This window comes from Dryas octopetala, chromosome 1 (assembly GCF_963921425.1).
Source record: "Dryas octopetala chromosome 1, drDryOcto1.1, whole genome shotgun sequence".
Lineage (NCBI taxonomy): Eukaryota > Viridiplantae > Streptophyta > Magnoliopsida > Rosales > Rosaceae > Dryas > Dryas octopetala.
Window position 1 is genome coordinate 3,578,034 of NC_141366.1, and position 18,147 is coordinate 3,596,180.

Consider the following 18,147-nt stretch of genomic DNA (forward strand, 5'->3'; position numbering starts at 1 on the left):
CGAATGTGAGTGGTTATAACCTTTTATTAGTAAAAATAGAAATACATATGAGTGAAGCATAAAAAACACTTTAGTAGTTGAGGTTTTCAATTTCACCAAATTGACCAAAGTTTGAGGAGGGATGTTGGTGAAATCTGAGCCAAACCCTCTTGTCCAAGTTTCCAATTTTAGGACCAAGATGTGGGTGGCATAGAATGGAGACAACAATATATGTACATGTACTACTAGTGGTAGCCTAGTGGGCAATGGTGGTGGTTGTGGTGCTTGCTTAACCCTAATGACAATGACCATGGTGCCTAGCTATAAATTCCTTTTGGGGTCAAACTATCTAGATTGTGTTTGCTCTATGGCTGGCATTTTTATCCTTTAAAATATCATTGGCAGACTTGCAAATTACAATATCTGTCTACCACAATTAGTTCCCACCCCCTTTTCCTTGCAAATTAAGTTTCCTTGACTTTGCAAAGCAAAATTAACATTCTTTTTGCAGGTTGAAATATAATGATTCTTAAAAAGCTTTTATTAAAGTTCAAGTTTTGTCTATATACATTTCGAATAAGAGAACTTGTGATTAAAGTCAGAGAGAAGAGTTGTTTAAATTAACCCTCTTTCATTAATTTATCATTTGATTCACTGTGCTGCCCTTTTTTTTTCCTAGTTCGCACTATTATATATATATGATGGAAATTGTCAAACAACATTCATAATTGTTCTTCACTTTCTTTCGAAATATATATTCAATCGAAGACTCTCTTTAGTCTCTTTGTATTTCCAGATTAAGGGCATTGACTTTAAACAAGGCCATAGAATTTTAATTTATTGTAAATAAATTTTTAACAAATTGAGGTTATATATTATACTACAAATAAGGGGAAAAAAAAACAGATTGATGCCAGAGATATACACATTATTGGCCTCACCTTAATTACTTAAAGGTTTGGCAGAAGTGGATAGCATTAGGAGTCAATTAGTCAACAAACATGGTGGCATGGCAGAGAGGACTTAAAGGTCCACCAGGTAATAAGTAAAAACCCACCAAACAGAACAAAACAAAATGGGAAAACAAAAAGAAGGTGAAACCATTAGATGTACCTGCTTTTACTATATAATATATCAATATAATAACCAAAAAAATGATTTAAGGATCCAAAGCATGATTATTTTTCTCTTCAAGTTGATGGGTCAATGCATCAGGCCATGATCTCTCTCTCTTCTAGAGTTGTTTAACAAGCCACACCAATTGTGCTCCCTAAAAAGAATTTGGATATGCATGCAAGTCATTATTCAAATTGGCAGCCCGTTCAACTTTCTGGGGCTTCATTACATGACATTTCTGCATAAATTAATAGCATTTGAAGATTGAGTCCAAGATTGTGAAATCTTTTCCAGTATATCAATGGAGTTTTTGTTAACGAACTAATAAGCTAATAGATAGTTGAATATAAATTCACATAATTCACACAACTGCTCACAGTTAATAATAAAATTTATAATAGTAGTGTTAAGATGCTATATTTTAGATGATTGGATGAAAATCTAATGATTAATGCGACAAAAATTTAGAGTATGTAAGTAGATGACAGTAAGTGCCATATTAAAAATACTAATTGATAAGTGTATGATCACTCGTCAATAGTTTTATAAAATAGATTTTCCCATCAACTTGAGACTCATATGGTATGTACACAATTAAGTAGGATAGAAACACCCAAAATTGCAACAAGCAAGAATTAATTAAGTGTGTGGTTTAGTTTTACTCAAAAAAAAAAAAAAAGTGTGTGGTTTAGTTTAATCTGCAAAATGCATATAAACAAACGTCCATTTGATATTAGGTTGGATTAGTTTATGATAAAAGGGTTGAGGTGCTGCTAAAACAGACAAAGTTGGGAAAGGGTGGGTGGGTCAAGGAAGGACTCAAGCAAATAGATGTGCATAGTTGGTGACGTGGTGTGGTGGTGGCTTAGGCTTCTCCACTTGCAATATTGGAATGATGATGGGTTTGAATCCTCAAATATTGCAAGAAAATTCAGAAAGTGGCAATTGGGATATATTTTCTATTGTTTAATGAATAACCTTAACAACCTAGGTTGAGGCTCACTTATTACACTCTTAATTTTCTATTTAGATTTGTTAATGCTTGACAAGACATATTCCCAATCTCAGTACACCCTTTCTTAAAAATTTTCTAAGTGCTCCAATGCAATCATGTGCCTAAAAACCATTTGCCTTTGTCTCACTCTCATCATTTGCCACGCTGGTTTTCATTGCCACGTGGCAAGTGGTTTTGTTAACACATTTCCATATGATCTCAAAAAGAGCTTGGGTTACTTTTTTTAGGATAATACATAGGTGAAATTGTTTGATTTTGAGAGAATTAAAGTGGAAAAAATCTTCCATGGGGCATGCCCCAATGGAAGAGTCTCTCATTAAAGTGACATGGGTGATATGACAAGAAGGATCAAGATGAATGTTTTGAACAGGACATTTTGTAAGAAGGAAAATGAAAGATTAATGTGCCAAAAAAAAGGGTTCTATGTTATTCACTATGTAAATTAGTCACACCCAACAAAAATTTATCCGCTTGGTTATATAATAAAGTTTGTTCTACAAAAGGAATAAAGATCGAATCCAAATTTAATTTAAAATAATTTATTAGGGTATTTAGAGTAAAAAAGTAAGAGTGTTCATATTCCTACCTCCTAATTTATTTTTTTATCTATTTTATTTTTACACTCACCATTAAATTTGAAATAAATATAAAAATATTATTCTTACCTCTCATTACCCCTATAATATCATTTGATCTACCAACTCAAACATCTATCTACTGAACTCTCTTCTCACCCACCTATTTTTTTCCATAATTATTTTTGTTCATAAACCTTAATTCTACTCTGTCACCAAAACTTAAAATCGATGATACTATTTGGTTGATGCTCATATATCTATTAAAATGTATGATTATTTTATACCTTAAACCTTTTTTTATTTATTTATAGTTTTAGATCAATAATTCATTATATTTTAATGTTTCTTTTGATTTAGAAATTGAATATTAATTTTAGGGATTTAATTTGCAATTTAGGAATGAATTATAAGGTGGGTATAAGATTTTTTTTCTTCTTCTATTTGGAAAAAGATTGGTGGGTGAAATAATAATTAAAGGGATGAGAAGAGTGTTTAGTAGGTGTGCGTTTGAATTTGTATATCAAAGGACAAATGGTATTATAGGAATAATGAGAGGTACAAAAATTGTTTTTATATTGAGTGCTGCTATTTGCACACAATTTTTTTTTTTCTTTTTGCACACCCCAAAAACTTAATTTGTGAAATGACAAAAAACACCCAAAACCCTTATCCCTCTATCTCTCCTTCCCTCTATCTCCCCGTCACAGCACCCCCCACCCCAGACCCAAGCTCGACAGGAACCACCTCGCCAACCATCCTAGCCCCGCCCCGTTAAGACTGGCAACCACCTCAATGACCACCCCGCTGTTTGGCTTCAAGACCGGCAACCTCCCCGCCGCCTTCCTTGATCTCCCATCTCCCCATCGAAACCGATCTTCACCCATTGAAACCCCTATCCCCTCCTTTTTCTCACTCCCCGAAACCCAACCCCCGCCCATCCTCTTTTTCTCTCCCCGCCTTGCTTCCCCCCCCCCACGCCGCTCTCCTTCAGCGAGCCCCTAAAACATTTTAAAAAAAAAATTACAGGTTCGGTGGATGATTGCCGAAAATGTTAGTTTCGTTCGGCAGGTACTCGCTGAATATAACACGATTGTTCGGCGAGTACTTGTTGAACGAAACAACCAGTTTTGGCACTGGTCCACTGAACCAGCTGTAACCTTTTTTTTCAAGGTGGATGTTCGCAAGGGGAGAGAGAGAGAGAGAGAGAGAGAGAGAGAGAGAGAGAGAGAGAGAGAGAGAAAGAGAGAGAGAGAGAGAGAGGAGGGACTGGGTGGGTCAGGTGAAGGGGAGAGGGAGGGGAAAGGGCTGGGTGTGGTTTTTTTTATTTGTCTGAGTTGATGAGGTGTGTTGGGTGATGAGATGTGTTGTAGTGAGAAATTTTGTGAAATAGATAAAATAGAAATATTATGGTAATTAAGAGGGGTGTGTATATGAGAAAATTCAATTGTGGGAGAAGTGTGGAGGTGTGAAGTGAGAAAAAGTAAAAAATAGTGTGCAAAAAAAAAAGTGTGTAAATAGCAACACTTTTTATATTTTGTTTCAAATTTAATATTGAGTGTAAAATTAAAATGAGTGAAAAAAAAAAAAAAAAAAGAGTGAAAATGTAAGCACCCCTAAAGTAATTCATAGATGAGCTCGTTTATCTTAGACATTGATAGTGATTAGTGAGGCACTTTCCTGGCCAAGAAAAAAGATAATGAGGCACTTAACCAACTCCGACTTGATTTTATTTATATTTTAGAAAGAAATATATATGATTGGTAATTTGGTGTGGATGAAGAGATAAATAAATAAATGAAGATTCCTCATTTATTTATTAAACTGGCTTGGCATTGATGAATTTGTACTTGAAGTCTGGTTTTATGATCATCATCTACCCCTAAGGCCCTAACCCCTTCCTCTCTGTCTCTCTCTCTCAATATTTAATAGTCAACATAATATAAAGTCAACAAAAAGACAAGTCCACATTGGTCAAGACCAATATAAAAGTCCTACGGTACTACTGTAGTAAATGTTTAGCCTAATTAGTAGTCTGCAAGACTGCAACCACCCCACCTCACCCAATTTCATAAAATAAATTTTGCTAAAATTTCCAATAAAAACAAACCAAAAAAAAATCAAAATCCATTTTAAACAAAGTCAAGCACTCAACACAATGAGCTGCGGACAGCGTAGAGTCGCCTCCTGCTCGGGAAGCCTCCAGTTGACAAAATACATTGTCAAGCAATAATGACTCGCCACGTGTCGAACATCGATTTCATCTCATCTGCTCCATCCAACGGTGATCCCGGCACGCCTTTCAAGGCCTATTTAGTGGCTTTTGCAATTTGACTTTTGATCGTTTCCAGATTCTATGAGCTCCCTTCAAAATTTTCACCCCATTCACTGTCAACGCTTCTCGGCAGCGCGTGGGTGAAACTTCCACTCAAGACCAAATCAACTACGTCTCTCTGCAGCGAACCCACCAACCTCCCCGTCATAATATCGTCCACTTGCAGCGGAGAGTGGTGCCACGCGCTGCTCGTCAAAAAGGTAATCAAGGAGGCAAAATCTAATCTGAAAACCGAAACCCACGAGTTAAGTTAAACCCCGACCTTAGTCAACGCCCGAAATAAATGAAAAGCACAAAGCATTTTAAAAAATAAAAACATAAAATAACAAAAATTTAAATTTTTAAAAAAGTCTTATTTTATTTTTTTAATTTCAAAGCCGCTGCCTAAAAGTCAACGCCTCTCTATTTCTCTCCCTCTTCTTCTTCTTCTGAGTTTCGTTTAGGCTCTCTGACTCTCTCTCTCTGTTATCTCTCTATCTCAGAAACAATCGGCCATGAGACAACGTTCATAGCGATAATCAAAAGCTTAATTCTTTTTCTATTTTAACTTTTTGGGTTTCGATCAGATGGGAAACAGCTTTGCGAAGGTGAGCGTGTGCTTCACCGGCGGCGGAGAAGGTGGTCGTCGTAATCGTGGAAGGCACGACGTATCGGTTTTAGTATCCGACCCGTATGACGAGGGTCTCGGCCACTCCTTCTGCTACGTCCGACCCGACCCGACCTGGCTCGCATCGTCCAAAGTCCACTCCGAGGAGGCCACCACTTTCAGAACCATCTCCGGAGCCTCCGTCAGCGCTAATACGTCGACGCCTCTGTCCACGGCTCTCGTCGATCTCTACTCCTACAACAGTATCGATCGTGCGGCGGCGTTCGAGAGCTCGACGTCCTTCGCTTCGATTCCGCTTCAACCCATCCCGCGAAATCTGATCAATTCGGGTCCGATTTCGGGGAATCTCGGGGGCTATGGAGTTCCCGGGTCGGGTCCGCTCGAGAGAGGGTTCTTATCGGGTCCGATTGAGCGCGGGTTCATGTCCGGGCCGCTCGACCGTGGGATCTTCTCCGGGCCCATGGAAAAGGGTTACTCCGAGCAGTTCCAGAGGAGCTTCTCTCAGGGCGGTGGTTTCGGATTCAAACCCAGATCGGGGAAACGGAAACTGATTCGGGTTCTTCAGAGAGCGATATCGAAGACGATATATCGGGGGCAGAACTCGATCGTGGCGCCGATAAAAAGCCGAGTCGTGTCGGTGAAAGAGCAGGATTGGATAGTCGGCCACGAGAAGCACAACGAGAATTTGACTGTGAGCAGTGTGAATTTTAGTAGTGAAAGTAGCTTGGAAGACGATGACTCACTGGCGAGTCAGAATCTTCAGTGGGCTCAAGGAAAAGCAGGGGAGGACCGAGTCCACGTCGTCGTTTCAGAGGAGGACGGGTGGGTTTTCGTGGGGATTTACGACGGATTCAACGGCCCGGATGCACCCGATTACTTGCTGTCGAATTTGTACTCGGCTGTGCACAAGGAGCTGAAGGGGTTGCTGTGGGACGAGAGGGTTGAATTGGGGGCGGTGGCCGCCCCTGCAACCTCCCCTGTTCACCCCGAAAATTCGGATTCGGTGGTGGTTCCGAATAGCGAGAGTGATAGCGAGTTGGCAAGGAATCATGGAATGGTGGATGCTTGTTCTGCTCAGTGTGTTGAGCAAGAGAATTATCCGTGTGCAAGTGGGGACGTGAATTTCGATTCGAATTCAAAGAGAAAGGAAGGCAGGAATTCGAAAACCAAGTACCGGGGCTCCGCCAAGAAATGGGAGGATAGTCAAAGGAGGTGGAGGTGTGAATGGGATAAGGAGCGAGTGGAGCTTGATAGAAGATTGAAGGAGCAGCTGAATAGGTCTGCTGGGTCTGATGGGTCATCAACAGGAGCTCTTAACCACCCAGATGTTTTGAAAGCTCTGTCTCAAGCTTTGAGGAAAACAGAGGAGGCCTATTTGGAAGTTGCTGACAAAATGGTTTTGGAAAATCCTGAATTGGCTCTCATGGGTTCTTGTGTTCTTGTAATGCTGATGAAGGGTGAAGATGTTTATGTGATGAATGTGGGTGACAGTCGGGTGGTTTTGGCTCAGAAGGCGGAGCCCGATTACTGGCTCGGGAAAATTAGGCAGGACTTGGAGAGGATCAATGAGGAAACATTGAATGATCTTGAAGCCTCTGATGGTGAGAGACCCAGTACAATTCCCAATTTGACTGCTGTTCAGCTGACCATGGATCACAGCACCAGCGAGGAAGAGGTGGGATTTGATTCCTTTTTTGTTTTGTTTCTTCTGTTTTGTGTTTTGTTGTTGGTTTTGAGAGCTTTGCTTCATCTTTTTGGATGCTGCATTTTTCAGGAAGTTCAGAGGATCAGAAATGAACACCCGGAGGATGCTTGTGCTGTGATGAATGATCGCGTTAAAGGTTCATTGAAGGTCACTCGGGCTTTTGGTGCTGGTTTTCTCAAACAGGTATTAATACATTTTGCACTTGTTGGTCAACCATATGTTTGGCCTTCTTTGATTTAGGAATCCATCACATCTCATGTGATTATGCTTGTATATCAGTAACATAGCTTTCAGATATTGCAGCCATAGCGATTCATAACCTCAATAACATGAACACTTTCTCATTGATTTCAATTCTCATCTTGTTATCATTTAGTACACCCCGGATGAATATGATGATGATGATATATTTACACACACATATCTGTTTTTGCACATTGAAAGATCTCTGTGGTTAGATTTACTATGCTTGATTTCAAAATTATTTGCTTATTTATGTCTGGTGTTTCTCTGTATGTGTGCAGCCTAAATGGAACAATGCACTTCTAGAGGCATTCCAAATTGACTATGTAGGGACTTCTCCATACATCACTTGCTTCCCATCTCTCTACCACCACAGATTATGCCCCAAAGACAGGTTCTTGATACTATCCTCAGATGGGTTGTATCAATACTTCACAAACGAAGAAGCTGTTTCTGAAGTTGAACTTTTCATCACATTGCAACCTGAAGGAGATCCAGCACAGCATCTGGTTGAGGAAGTGCTGTTTCGTGCTGCCAAAAAAGCTGGTAATATGTAATTAACAATAGAGAAGAAATTGTTCTTAATACGGAAAAGTTTATTCATTGCAGGACGCTAACATAGTGAATTTGGTTTTTGGTGAATCTCAGGTATGGACTTCCATGAGTTGCTTCAAATACCACAAGGGGACCGAAGGCGGTACCACGATGATGTTTCGATCATCGTTATTTCCTTAGAAGGAAGAATATGGAGATCATGTGTATAAGTAGAGAAGAAAATCACAGATAAAGATAAAAACATATAGAGACAACCCGGAAAAGTCAGGCATTTTCCTTTTTTGTTTGACAGTTTTTTTTTTCCTAATCACCTTTGTAAGATACCAATTAAGCTTCGGGAAGTGCCTGAGGAATTTGGTTGTGCAGTTTTTCTGGGTGGTGAGGACTGTAAAGATGTAAGCTGGTTCTAGTTGATAAACTGTCATAGAAAATTGTAATTTTCTAATAAATGACAATTCCTTTCAAAAAGGGTTTTGTTTGGCACTATCTCTACCATCACTTCCTGTAAATTCTTCTTTCACAATTTACAACTATATGGGTTTGGCAACACTTGTCATCTCATTATCTGCATCTACTTTTTATAACTTTATGTTTCTCTCAGGTATGAATCACATAGCATTTTCTGGATGACAGTATGAGATTGACTTGAGAGTTGCTGGTGGAGAGTTTCCTCATGTCAAAATACATTAGTTTGATCTAAATAGTGCAAAGTCAGTAGCAGATGGGCATCAGTCAGTCTTGAGCTCTTTTTTCTTCTTTTAAGCCGTCATTAATGTGCCAAATAGACCATGTCCATAAAATCCATTGCAATCCATTGAAAAAATGCCAAAAACCCCATGATTTAAAAAACCCTTATGACGCTCATTCAATTATATTCAAAGTCATACATGTGTTTTGGTCATGCCACGCAGCAAAAGGAAAGTCCCATGCAGATTGCATACCCTCCCTTATAGTCCCTTTGGTGGTTTAATCATAATTCTTCCAACTGCTATCTACTTCTGAATTTGATAGTAAATGCAATGCAGTTGGGGAAAGGTGGATACCAGACTCGCTCACTCATGAATGATGTAAACCTGTCAGTCATGTTGTCATCAAATTGTAAACTGTAAAGCTTGGTTTCAGTTAAGCCATTTCAGCCTATCCCAATCAGTTCCTTCATTGAGAGGAAAAGCTACAGAAGTTTTGGGCAGCCAATTGAAAGTGCAGTGAGGAAAGCTTTTCGATTTTAGTAATAATGACGTTTAGTTTCCTTTTTGGGAATTAATGACGTTTACTGCCCTACTGAAAATTAAAGTTCTTTTAAACATGGCCCAATTTCTAATGAGCTCCAATAAGCGTATAAAGTATAAACACACCTACACAAGCATACTTATGGGAAATTCTAAAAGAGCCTATTATTTACTTTCTTAACTCCACGTATTCATTATTGTTTGCTTTCTAAAACCTCTTATGCGGGGTTTAGAAAGCAAACAGTGGGTCTTTTAGAACTTCTTCATACTTATAAATCGTGGGCTAAAACTTGTACCGGCCCAATTAAGAACATGGGCTTTCACATAGCACCTTAAGCTTGGGTTTACTTATGGGTTTTCAAGGCCTATATAACTTTTAGCTGTTCAACATCTTGGCTTGTAGGCCCATCTGAGAGAGTGAGCCCTATATATTTTAAAAGTGACCGGCATGCTCTTCTAGTTGACTTTTAGAATAAGATGTTACTTGTGTCCCTTCCTACAATTAACTAAAGCAACTTTTGATTCCCATATATGGACAAACCAAACAAATCAAAACATTCTCAACATTTACTTCTAAACACTCAAATGAGAAAAACATAGGAGGTGTACAATTTTAGAAAAAAAATAATAATTTAAAGGAATAGGTTCAAGATTTCAAGAGTCAATTTCTCAAAACAACGGTGTGACTATAAAATATTATTAACAACAACGAATTGAGAAACAATCTGGTCATTGTAAATGTTCGATTACACATATCTTAGCAAATTTCTTTAACATACAATAAGATTTGAATTTTTTTTTCTTATTTTGGAAGGGGAAATTCGAACTTAGACATCACTAACATTGTGTAAAAAGATATCATTAAATCGATAGTTAATTGATTATTTGAACCTATTAATTAAATAAATAAAAAAGTCTCAAAATGTAAATAAGATAGTGTAACGCTCCCATTAAATATTGCCCACAAGATTCAGAAAAAATCATTGCGGGGCTCGTTACAAATTCAAACCAAAACACCGGCTGCTGTCCAGTAGTGTAAAGAATGGTGATGTTGACTTCACAACTCGATGCTTTTAATACAAGAATTTAAATCTTTACACAAATCACACCCTCGGTTTCAACTATGCAAATTTCAATTCCACCCATTTGTCATATGTTCACCCTCACGTTGGTTCCATCTCTCTAATTGGTTTACCTTGAAACCTTCTCCTTACAACACTCTCAATTCTTTAAACAATTGACATTTGTGTCTCTCTCCTCTCTGATTACATATGCAAGTCTTACTTTTTTTGATAGATGTTAGGTGTTGTAGTTGTTTTTTCATTGGCTTAGTTGTGCGGTTGTGCCTTCTCTACTTGGTCTACTTTTCAGACCAAAAAAAAAAAATACTCGGTCTACTTCTCTACTTTCTCTCATTTTTTCTTACCATCTCAGACATGTCTATCTTAAGCAACAATAGTAGCAGCAATGGAAGTACACCATTGTTTCATGAGTTAAAGAAACAAGCTTCTTTCTTCTTCAAGGAGAAGATTAAGTCTGCAAGATTAGTCCTGACAGATGTTACACCAGCACAATTGTGAGTACTCGGCATGAATTTCTCTGTTTTATTATTATTATTTTTTTATGTGGGTTTGGTTTGTTGGTCTGGTTTTGGTCATGGAACTTGTTATGGCTTTGGATTCTGATATAACAAACTTTCTGGGTTGTGATTAATGTCTGAAGATTGACTGAAGAAGCTACATCTGGAAATTCATGGGCACCAGACACAAGGACCTTGGGTTCAATTTCAAGGGCTGCTTTTGAACTAGATGATTATACAAGAATTGTGGAGATTTTGCACAACAGGTTTCTGGGTGTTTTCGCCTTTTAAAAAAAATACTTATTATTATGAAATTTGGGTAATTACGCATTAACAAGTATATATGTATCTATGTTTTTGTAATTTTGCATCAGATTACTGAAGTTTGAAAGAAAGAATTGGAGGGTCTCATACAATACTCTGATTGTACTTGAGCACTTATTGACTCATGGACCAGAGAGTGTTGCAGATGAATTTGAGGTTGACAAAGATGTTATCGAACAGATGGGAAGCTTTCAGTATATAGATGAGAAAGGGTCTGTATTTCTGATATAATTTGTCCTGTATCATATGTCTTTTGCTGTTTGTGCTTCGTCATATGTAACAAGCTCTTACTAGATATCCGGCATATTACGTTTTAGACTATGAATTTGGACTGCATATTGAGACATGATTTCACTAATCAATGGTTATAATTCAGAGTTTGGTATTCTCTGGCAAGAGAAAATTATTATGTCTACAAGTATAGCTGTAACATATCTAAATATTTTGCATGCAGATTCAACTGGGGTCTTACTGTTAGAAAGAAGTCTGGGAAAATATTGAAGCTGCTAGACAAAGGACCCCTTCTCAAAGAAGAGAGAGACCGAGCTCGGAAACTGACAAGAGGGATTCAAGGGTTTGGAAGCTTCTGCCAAAGGACATCTTCAGCACAAGGCATTTTAAGAGAATCATCACTTGAAACATATGGAAGGTCTAATTCTCACTTCAGCATCCATGAAAACCAAGAAAATCAGTCTCCTTCCTTTAACAACGAAGATTTTACTAAGAAATTTGAACCAAAGCAGAGCAATGAAAGTGTAATCGTTGAGTCTAGCAAGGAGACAGAGAATTCAAGTCCTTGGGGTAGTTTTGGTGATGGTCTGGTGGCTAAGAAACCTGTAACTCAAACAAGTTTTAGAGAAAACATGGCTCCAAATAAGGAAGAGTTAGATGGATGGAACTGCATTGTGGAGTCGAACCTACTTTTAAGTGGTAAGACAGAAGAGTCCAGAATTGAAATTTCCACTGAAGAGTGGCACCCCTTCAATGACACTAACAATCAAAGTACTGCTTCATTGCTTGTGTAAGCAATGCACTCCTAAAAAAAAGATAAAAAGACCATGTGTCTGCAGATTTCCACCACTACATGTGGAATAGATACTTTGGTTGAGATTTTTATCGTTCCCGTTATAATGTGTGGATTCAAGATTCTACTCTCAGAAACTTTCGACAAAGCCCAAGTTTTCCTTTAATAGTGATGATTAAATCTCATTTATTTTGGTATTCCTCAATTTTCGTTAATTTACACTTTCATCATGGGTTGGTGTTTGCTTAGATGATTGATACAAGGTCTAGCACTGGATATTAACCTGGCTTGATGCATAATGATTGGAGCTCTCCATTTAAACTTGACAAGGCTTTCAAATTTTGCTAGCTTTTATATAAGATGCAATTTGCCTCATTGATACGAATGCCGACTAACCCCTATGACGGCATGATATACAATGGTTATAACTTAAAAGAAACATCTACACGAGTGAATGACATAGCTGACTGCGTATACATACATGAATTTACTGAGATTTCAAGATTTGCAAAGCCAATCTTGAATAGCAAGCCGTAGAGCATGGTTGGGAGTAAGATGCAAGTGGCTCAATTTCAAATTGGTCATTGGAGAAGTTTCACGACAATTTTGCAACCATCCACGCAAAGCTTCCCCCTCATAAGTGAAGCCATCAGCGGCCACCTGAGGGTCATGCATTATTTCCTGAAAGCAACCAATAACATGTGTAAGCCATGGAAGGTGAACTAGAAACTTGCCCTGTTTACCACCCTAGCTCTTACATTCTGTTAGAAGCTTGGAGCTTGGGAGCAGAATTTGAAATTCATGAGTTCTGTTAACAAGTGGCAAACCCTAGTTCTAAGTCCTAAAAAGGATGATCTACAATGTTTCCTTCTGATAAGTTCCTAGTCATGTCAAATTATATTCAGGTACAGGGCTTCACAGCACCTTCGTGAACTAAAGAGCAAAAAAAATTGATCCCAAGGGTTACTAGAAGTTCAAACATTTAACAACCAAGCTTGGAGAGTAAGATTCCAACTTGTTTAGCCTTAAGGAATGAGCTCTAGGATAACTGGTTACTATATTAAAGCTATTCCTCAACTAAGTTATACATGTGAGTATCACTAACCTGAAGGATTGGGCACAAGAAAAATGATGGCACTGGTCGCTCTTCAGAGGCATGCAACTGCTCCAATTCCCTCACCAAAGACGGTGTAAGCTCTGGTCTTTCCCTACTACTCAATTCACAGCATTGCAACCCAAGGTCTACCAATTGCCTTGCCACAGATATAGGCCATTCTCCAGCTGAGGAATCCAGAATTGATGCCAAATTTCCACATAAAACTGCCTTGCGCACCTCAACTGCTAAGCCGACCGGATGCCATCTGCTGGTGACTAACTGCAGAATGATTAGTCCAAAGGAATAAATATCAGACTTGGGCGTCAGGACTCCAATTCTATGAAGCTCTGGGTCTGTGTGAGAAAAAGAACCCTTTGGCTCAGTGCCCCCGCGGAAACTTGGGCAATAAAGATTGTCCTCAGTAACCAGCCTGCAAATCCCAAAATCACAAATCTTGCAGCTGAGTTCAGAATCTAGTAGTATGTTCTGAGGCTTCAAATCACCATGGACAATCTTTTCAGGTTTAGAAGAGTGCAAGAAGCAAAGGGCACTAGAGATTTCAGCAATTATTCGTGCTCTGGTCTTCCATGTCATGGGAGAAACATTGCTTTTTCTGAAAAGGTGGTCTTGGAGGCTCCCATTTGGTAAGTACTCGTAAACAAGCGACCAGGCTTCTGGACACACACCAAGCAAGGTCACAAGATGAGGATGCTGTATTTTGCCAAGAACTTGTACCTGCATGCACGAAAACAAAGGTTGTTGGATAAAGGGTACAATCTGGTCAAAGCTAGACATTTTGTATGCTAAGATATTAACCATACCTACAGTTTGACATAAATACTTGAGAGAGAAAGAGAGAGAGAGAGAGAGAGATAACCTCTTGTTGAAAGTCTGATTGTCCTTGCATGTTATGTGGGTGCAGCTTCTTTATAGCAACAGTTCTACCCAGCATTTCCCCCTTATAAACACAACCATATCCACCCTTCCCAATTTTGAAGCTCTCAGAAAAATTGCATGTTGCAGTTTGCAGATCTGACAATGAGAATTCTGCCAACTTGGGCAATTCTTCAACAGACCCAATGAGCCCGTTGCAGTTTGCAGCTCCAGCTTGTCGATGACTTCTCCACCGTTCAAGCCAGCGTAGGGCTTCCATCTTTTGTCGTTGAATACTCTGTTTTTCTTGCCGCAGAGTTGCAATTGAAGTCTGAATCAGTTTTACTTCCCCAGAAGCTTCATCTAACCTACGATTTGCTTCCTGTGCTTGACTGTCTATAAGGGCAATATTCCTCATGGTCCTCCTTATCTCTCTAGTAATTTCTTCTCTCTCTTCCAAGAGTTTTTCTTGTTCCTTTATCGTAGTTCTCAGGGCATTGTCAGCCTCGGTTCTAAGTTTAACTTCACGTGCATGGGCCAACTCAAATGCTTTGACCTGAAGAAACAGAGGAAAACTATTTTGAGTTTAGGAGTAATTCACAAGATATAAGTTGATATATATCTTGATAGCTATCATAGCCTATTTGTCCACATCATCATATATGTTGATATATATCCCACACTTAAGTTCAAATATATTCTTTTCCAAGAAATTTCTTAACACGCAATTGTGAGGTTACTATTTTTCTGTGTTTCTTTCCAGCAGCCATGAGAATAAAAAGTGTTGGATGCCAAAAAAGTATACGAAGGTATAAATAGAATTTATTTACAATTCTTTTCAAGATGGCTTTCTAGTTTCTATGATAGCCTAAAAGGATTTGGAAAAGCAGTATAATAAAAAGACACATTTAGAGTCTCTTTCCATTCATTATACTTAAGGAGAACTAATTCTGTCCTGTAGAAGGAAATTGAAAGTATTGAAAAGTTCCCTTTATCACATAACATAAATGGAAAGGATATTGAAAGTATGGACATCTTCACAGTTACCTTGTTGATAGCTTCTATAGCTTCTGATTCTAATTGTTTGCGCTTCAATAGCTCTGAAAATGCCTTGTGCCTTGAAGCCTCAGCTTCTATAGTAGCTTCTGTAAGCCTACTATAAAACTTCAGTTCCTCAACGTTTAAATCAGACTCTGAAGACACCCTTCCCTCAGTAGAACTACATCCTGAACCAGAGCTAGCACTTGTACTAGTTGAAATATGAATATTGTGGGGTAAGCATGTAATGGTAGAACAAGATGAAGTTGGTGATGCAGCCAATTCTGTCTGAACTGGTTCACTCTGAACCGAGTCTCTAATTCCGGTACAGACTGTACTCTTGGCATTCTTTCTATATTGAAATGATTCAGATCTCAAAATTTCTGATGCAATCTGCAGTTGACTACAAGAAGGCAGAGAACTTTGGCCTTCTGAAGCATCTCTTGTCCATACATGTTTCCCTTTGTTGATAAACCATATTTCACAGAACAAGGGAGCATTTTTTGCAGCATAATTTGCTTTGCTGGAGCTCCTTTTCACCTTCATGCAACTATATTAAAATATTAGAAATTTTGAAAAAACTGCATAACGAATAATCTAGTGCAAAAATATAACATTTCAAGTTTCACAAGAACAAAACCATGAACACATACTTTCCATTGCATGTCTGAGAAGAAAAAATTACAAAAACAGAAGTTCACAAGTGCCTTTTTGTTTTCTTTTATTGCTTGGTAAATTTACTTAGAGACCCAGGGGTTCAGCTTGCACATACTGGAGTAGGAGTTGAACCTGGACCACTCCCTTGGAAGGAGGGCATGCCACTAGAGTATAGTATAATCAGTTCACAAGTACATTTTACCAAAGTTTCAGGAAACTCTTCAGATATCCAAATTTTTTTATTTCAGCACAAATAAGCTGGATAGCCAAGTTTGTTGTCTAGGTGATTAGCAAATTTACACAGACTACGGTATTCAATCTCTTTTTTTTTTTTTGGTACAAGTATGTTAAATTTCAAAAGTAAACCATTAAATTTGCAGTCAAAAATTACCCAAACGATTTATGCACCACTTACTTTTCTGGTACAGCCCCCATAACAAGCTTCCTAACACCATGTCTGATCACCAAGTCTACAATTGTTTTCTGAATTTCATCATCTTCAACCATGGCAATGCTTGCTTTAACCTGTAAAGTAAATGCTTAGACTAATATACTTCTATTAAATAATGGATTTATACAAGAGATATGTAATTTCTAATCAGTTATGAAACAATTGTCATTTCAAGAAATGTGGAAATTTGCCTCATAGTTTTTTGACAAATTTCCAACCCCAATAAAACAAAGAATAATTTGTAAGGCAACAAAAGATTAAATTTTTCCTTGTGGAGTAAATAGTTAGAGAACTGCTTAAAGTGAACTAAAAAGGTGCTAGGGAAATAAAGTAGTGGAAGAAATTATAATTGCTATGATAGTAAACACTAAACATATAGAAACAAAGCACACCTTTGCTCTAGAGCAAACGCTCAAATAATTTTGCAAAAGCTTCCTTTTCTGTTCCCTTTCCTCCCTCCTGAAAGCAGACACCACTTCACCGTTTGCTTGACTTGCAGGTAGTTTTCCTACTGCACAATGTAATCATCAATGAAATACAACTTAGAACAAATCAAAGAAGAAAAAATCTCAGATTTCTTAGCAAATGCCTGAAAACAAGAAACTGAATAATTGAATCTCAGTTTTCCATTAGGAAAAAGCACCATTGCGAAATTGCATAATTGAAGCGAGTTTTGCTAGATTCTTTTCTCGGATGCCAAACGAATAGAAAATAATTTGCATTCCATTCACAACACGTGGCTAAAGGGACATTTTCCCACTTTTTAAAATTTTTCAGAACATTTTCTGAATTCAAAGAAAAACTTGGCCTGTTAACATACAGGTGCATGAATTTCAATAAAAATTTATAAAATTGAGAAAAATTTATAAATCTATTCACCATAAAAGAGAAGAATACAGAACCGTTTATAAAAATGCTTAACAAACCACAACCACGGATAGACAAGGACTTACAGAGAGTGGGAATGAGCTGAGAAGGCTGATGAACATGAATTATACAAATTTCTTTACAACGAAATTGCTTGAAAGCCCAGTGAAGCAAGCTCACAGCTTTCTCCACAGACTTTCCAACCGCCACATACACCTTATCCCCACCACCACCGCCACCACTTTCTTCACAAATCTCCGGCACCTGAGAGGTAGTGGCCGGCCGGTCAAACCCACGTCGGAAACTCACCGGAGACGAGAACCCAGAAATGGTTTCGGCAGCTGGGCCGTGATGAGGAGGGTGTGAAGGCTGTATGAGCTCCATAGATGATAGATCGGTAAAGGGTCAAGCTCGAGCAGCTCCGTTGCCGGCGGAGTTGGCTTTGAAGCTTTGTGGGTTTGGGTTGTGGGGTACTGGGGTGTAGGTGGGAGGATCATGTGGTCTTCGAATGAGTAAGAATTTCGTGGAATGGTTTTGGATTTGTTGGAGTTGTTTCCTTTCTTCCAAAGGAGGAGGCTTGACCTTTTGTGCTGACTTGATAGTGACAGAGGGAAGGTTGACGGTGGAGGTTGAAGAGCTCTTCTTTTTCTACATTTTTTTCTGGGTCAAGTTAATTTTTCTTCAAAATAAATTAAATTAATAATATCATCATGGACTGATGGGCATATCTAATCTTTCATAGGTATTTTTATTTGGAAAATAAATCTTTATAGGTGCATACTATAAATGTTGCACATGCACATAAAGAAAATACTTTAAGATACAATTATTTTGTTAAAACTTTTTTTTTTCTTCCTACCTACAAGTTTATACCAAAAA

The 18,147-nt window shown here is 38.2% G+C and overlaps 3 protein-coding genes across 3 annotated transcripts; 2 read left to right on the forward strand and 1 right to left on the reverse strand.

Moving 5' to 3' along the window:
* Positions 1-5,435: 5,435 nt before the first annotated feature.
* LOC147296570 (putative protein phosphatase 2C 4) lies at positions 5,436-8,616 on the forward strand. Its single transcript, XM_086229387.1, has 4 exons — positions 5,436-7,302; positions 7,402-7,515; positions 7,857-8,121; positions 8,224-8,616. The coding sequence occupies exons 1-4, from the start codon at positions 5,587-5,589 to the stop codon at positions 8,337-8,339; spliced, it is 2,211 nt and encodes a 736-aa protein (XP_086085513.1). The 5' UTR covers positions 5,436-5,586; the 3' UTR covers positions 8,340-8,616.
* Positions 8,617-10,334: 1,718 nt separating this feature from the next.
* Positions 10,335-12,502, forward strand: LOC147296571 (epsin-3-like). The gene is made up of 4 exons (XM_086248891.1): positions 10,335-10,935; positions 11,082-11,204; positions 11,313-11,474; positions 11,717-12,502. The coding sequence occupies exons 1-4, from the start codon at positions 10,631-10,633 to the stop codon at positions 12,285-12,287; spliced, it is 1,161 nt and encodes a 386-aa protein (XP_086105017.1). The 5' UTR covers positions 10,335-10,630; the 3' UTR covers positions 12,288-12,502.
* Positions 12,503-12,618: 116 nt separating this feature from the next.
* Positions 12,619-17,823, reverse strand: LOC147296572 (U-box domain-containing protein 33-like). Its single transcript, XM_086248880.1, has 7 exons — positions 17,355-17,823; positions 16,794-16,912; positions 16,366-16,475; positions 15,303-15,843; positions 14,260-14,811; positions 13,392-14,117; positions 12,619-12,967 (listed from the first exon to the last, which is right to left on the reverse strand). Exons 1-7 carry the CDS (start codon positions 17,650-17,652, stop codon positions 12,785-12,787), a joined length of 2,529 nt encoding a protein of 842 aa, XP_086105006.1. The 5' UTR covers positions 17,653-17,823; the 3' UTR covers positions 12,619-12,784.
* Between the last annotated feature and the right edge of the window lie 324 nt (positions 17,824-18,147).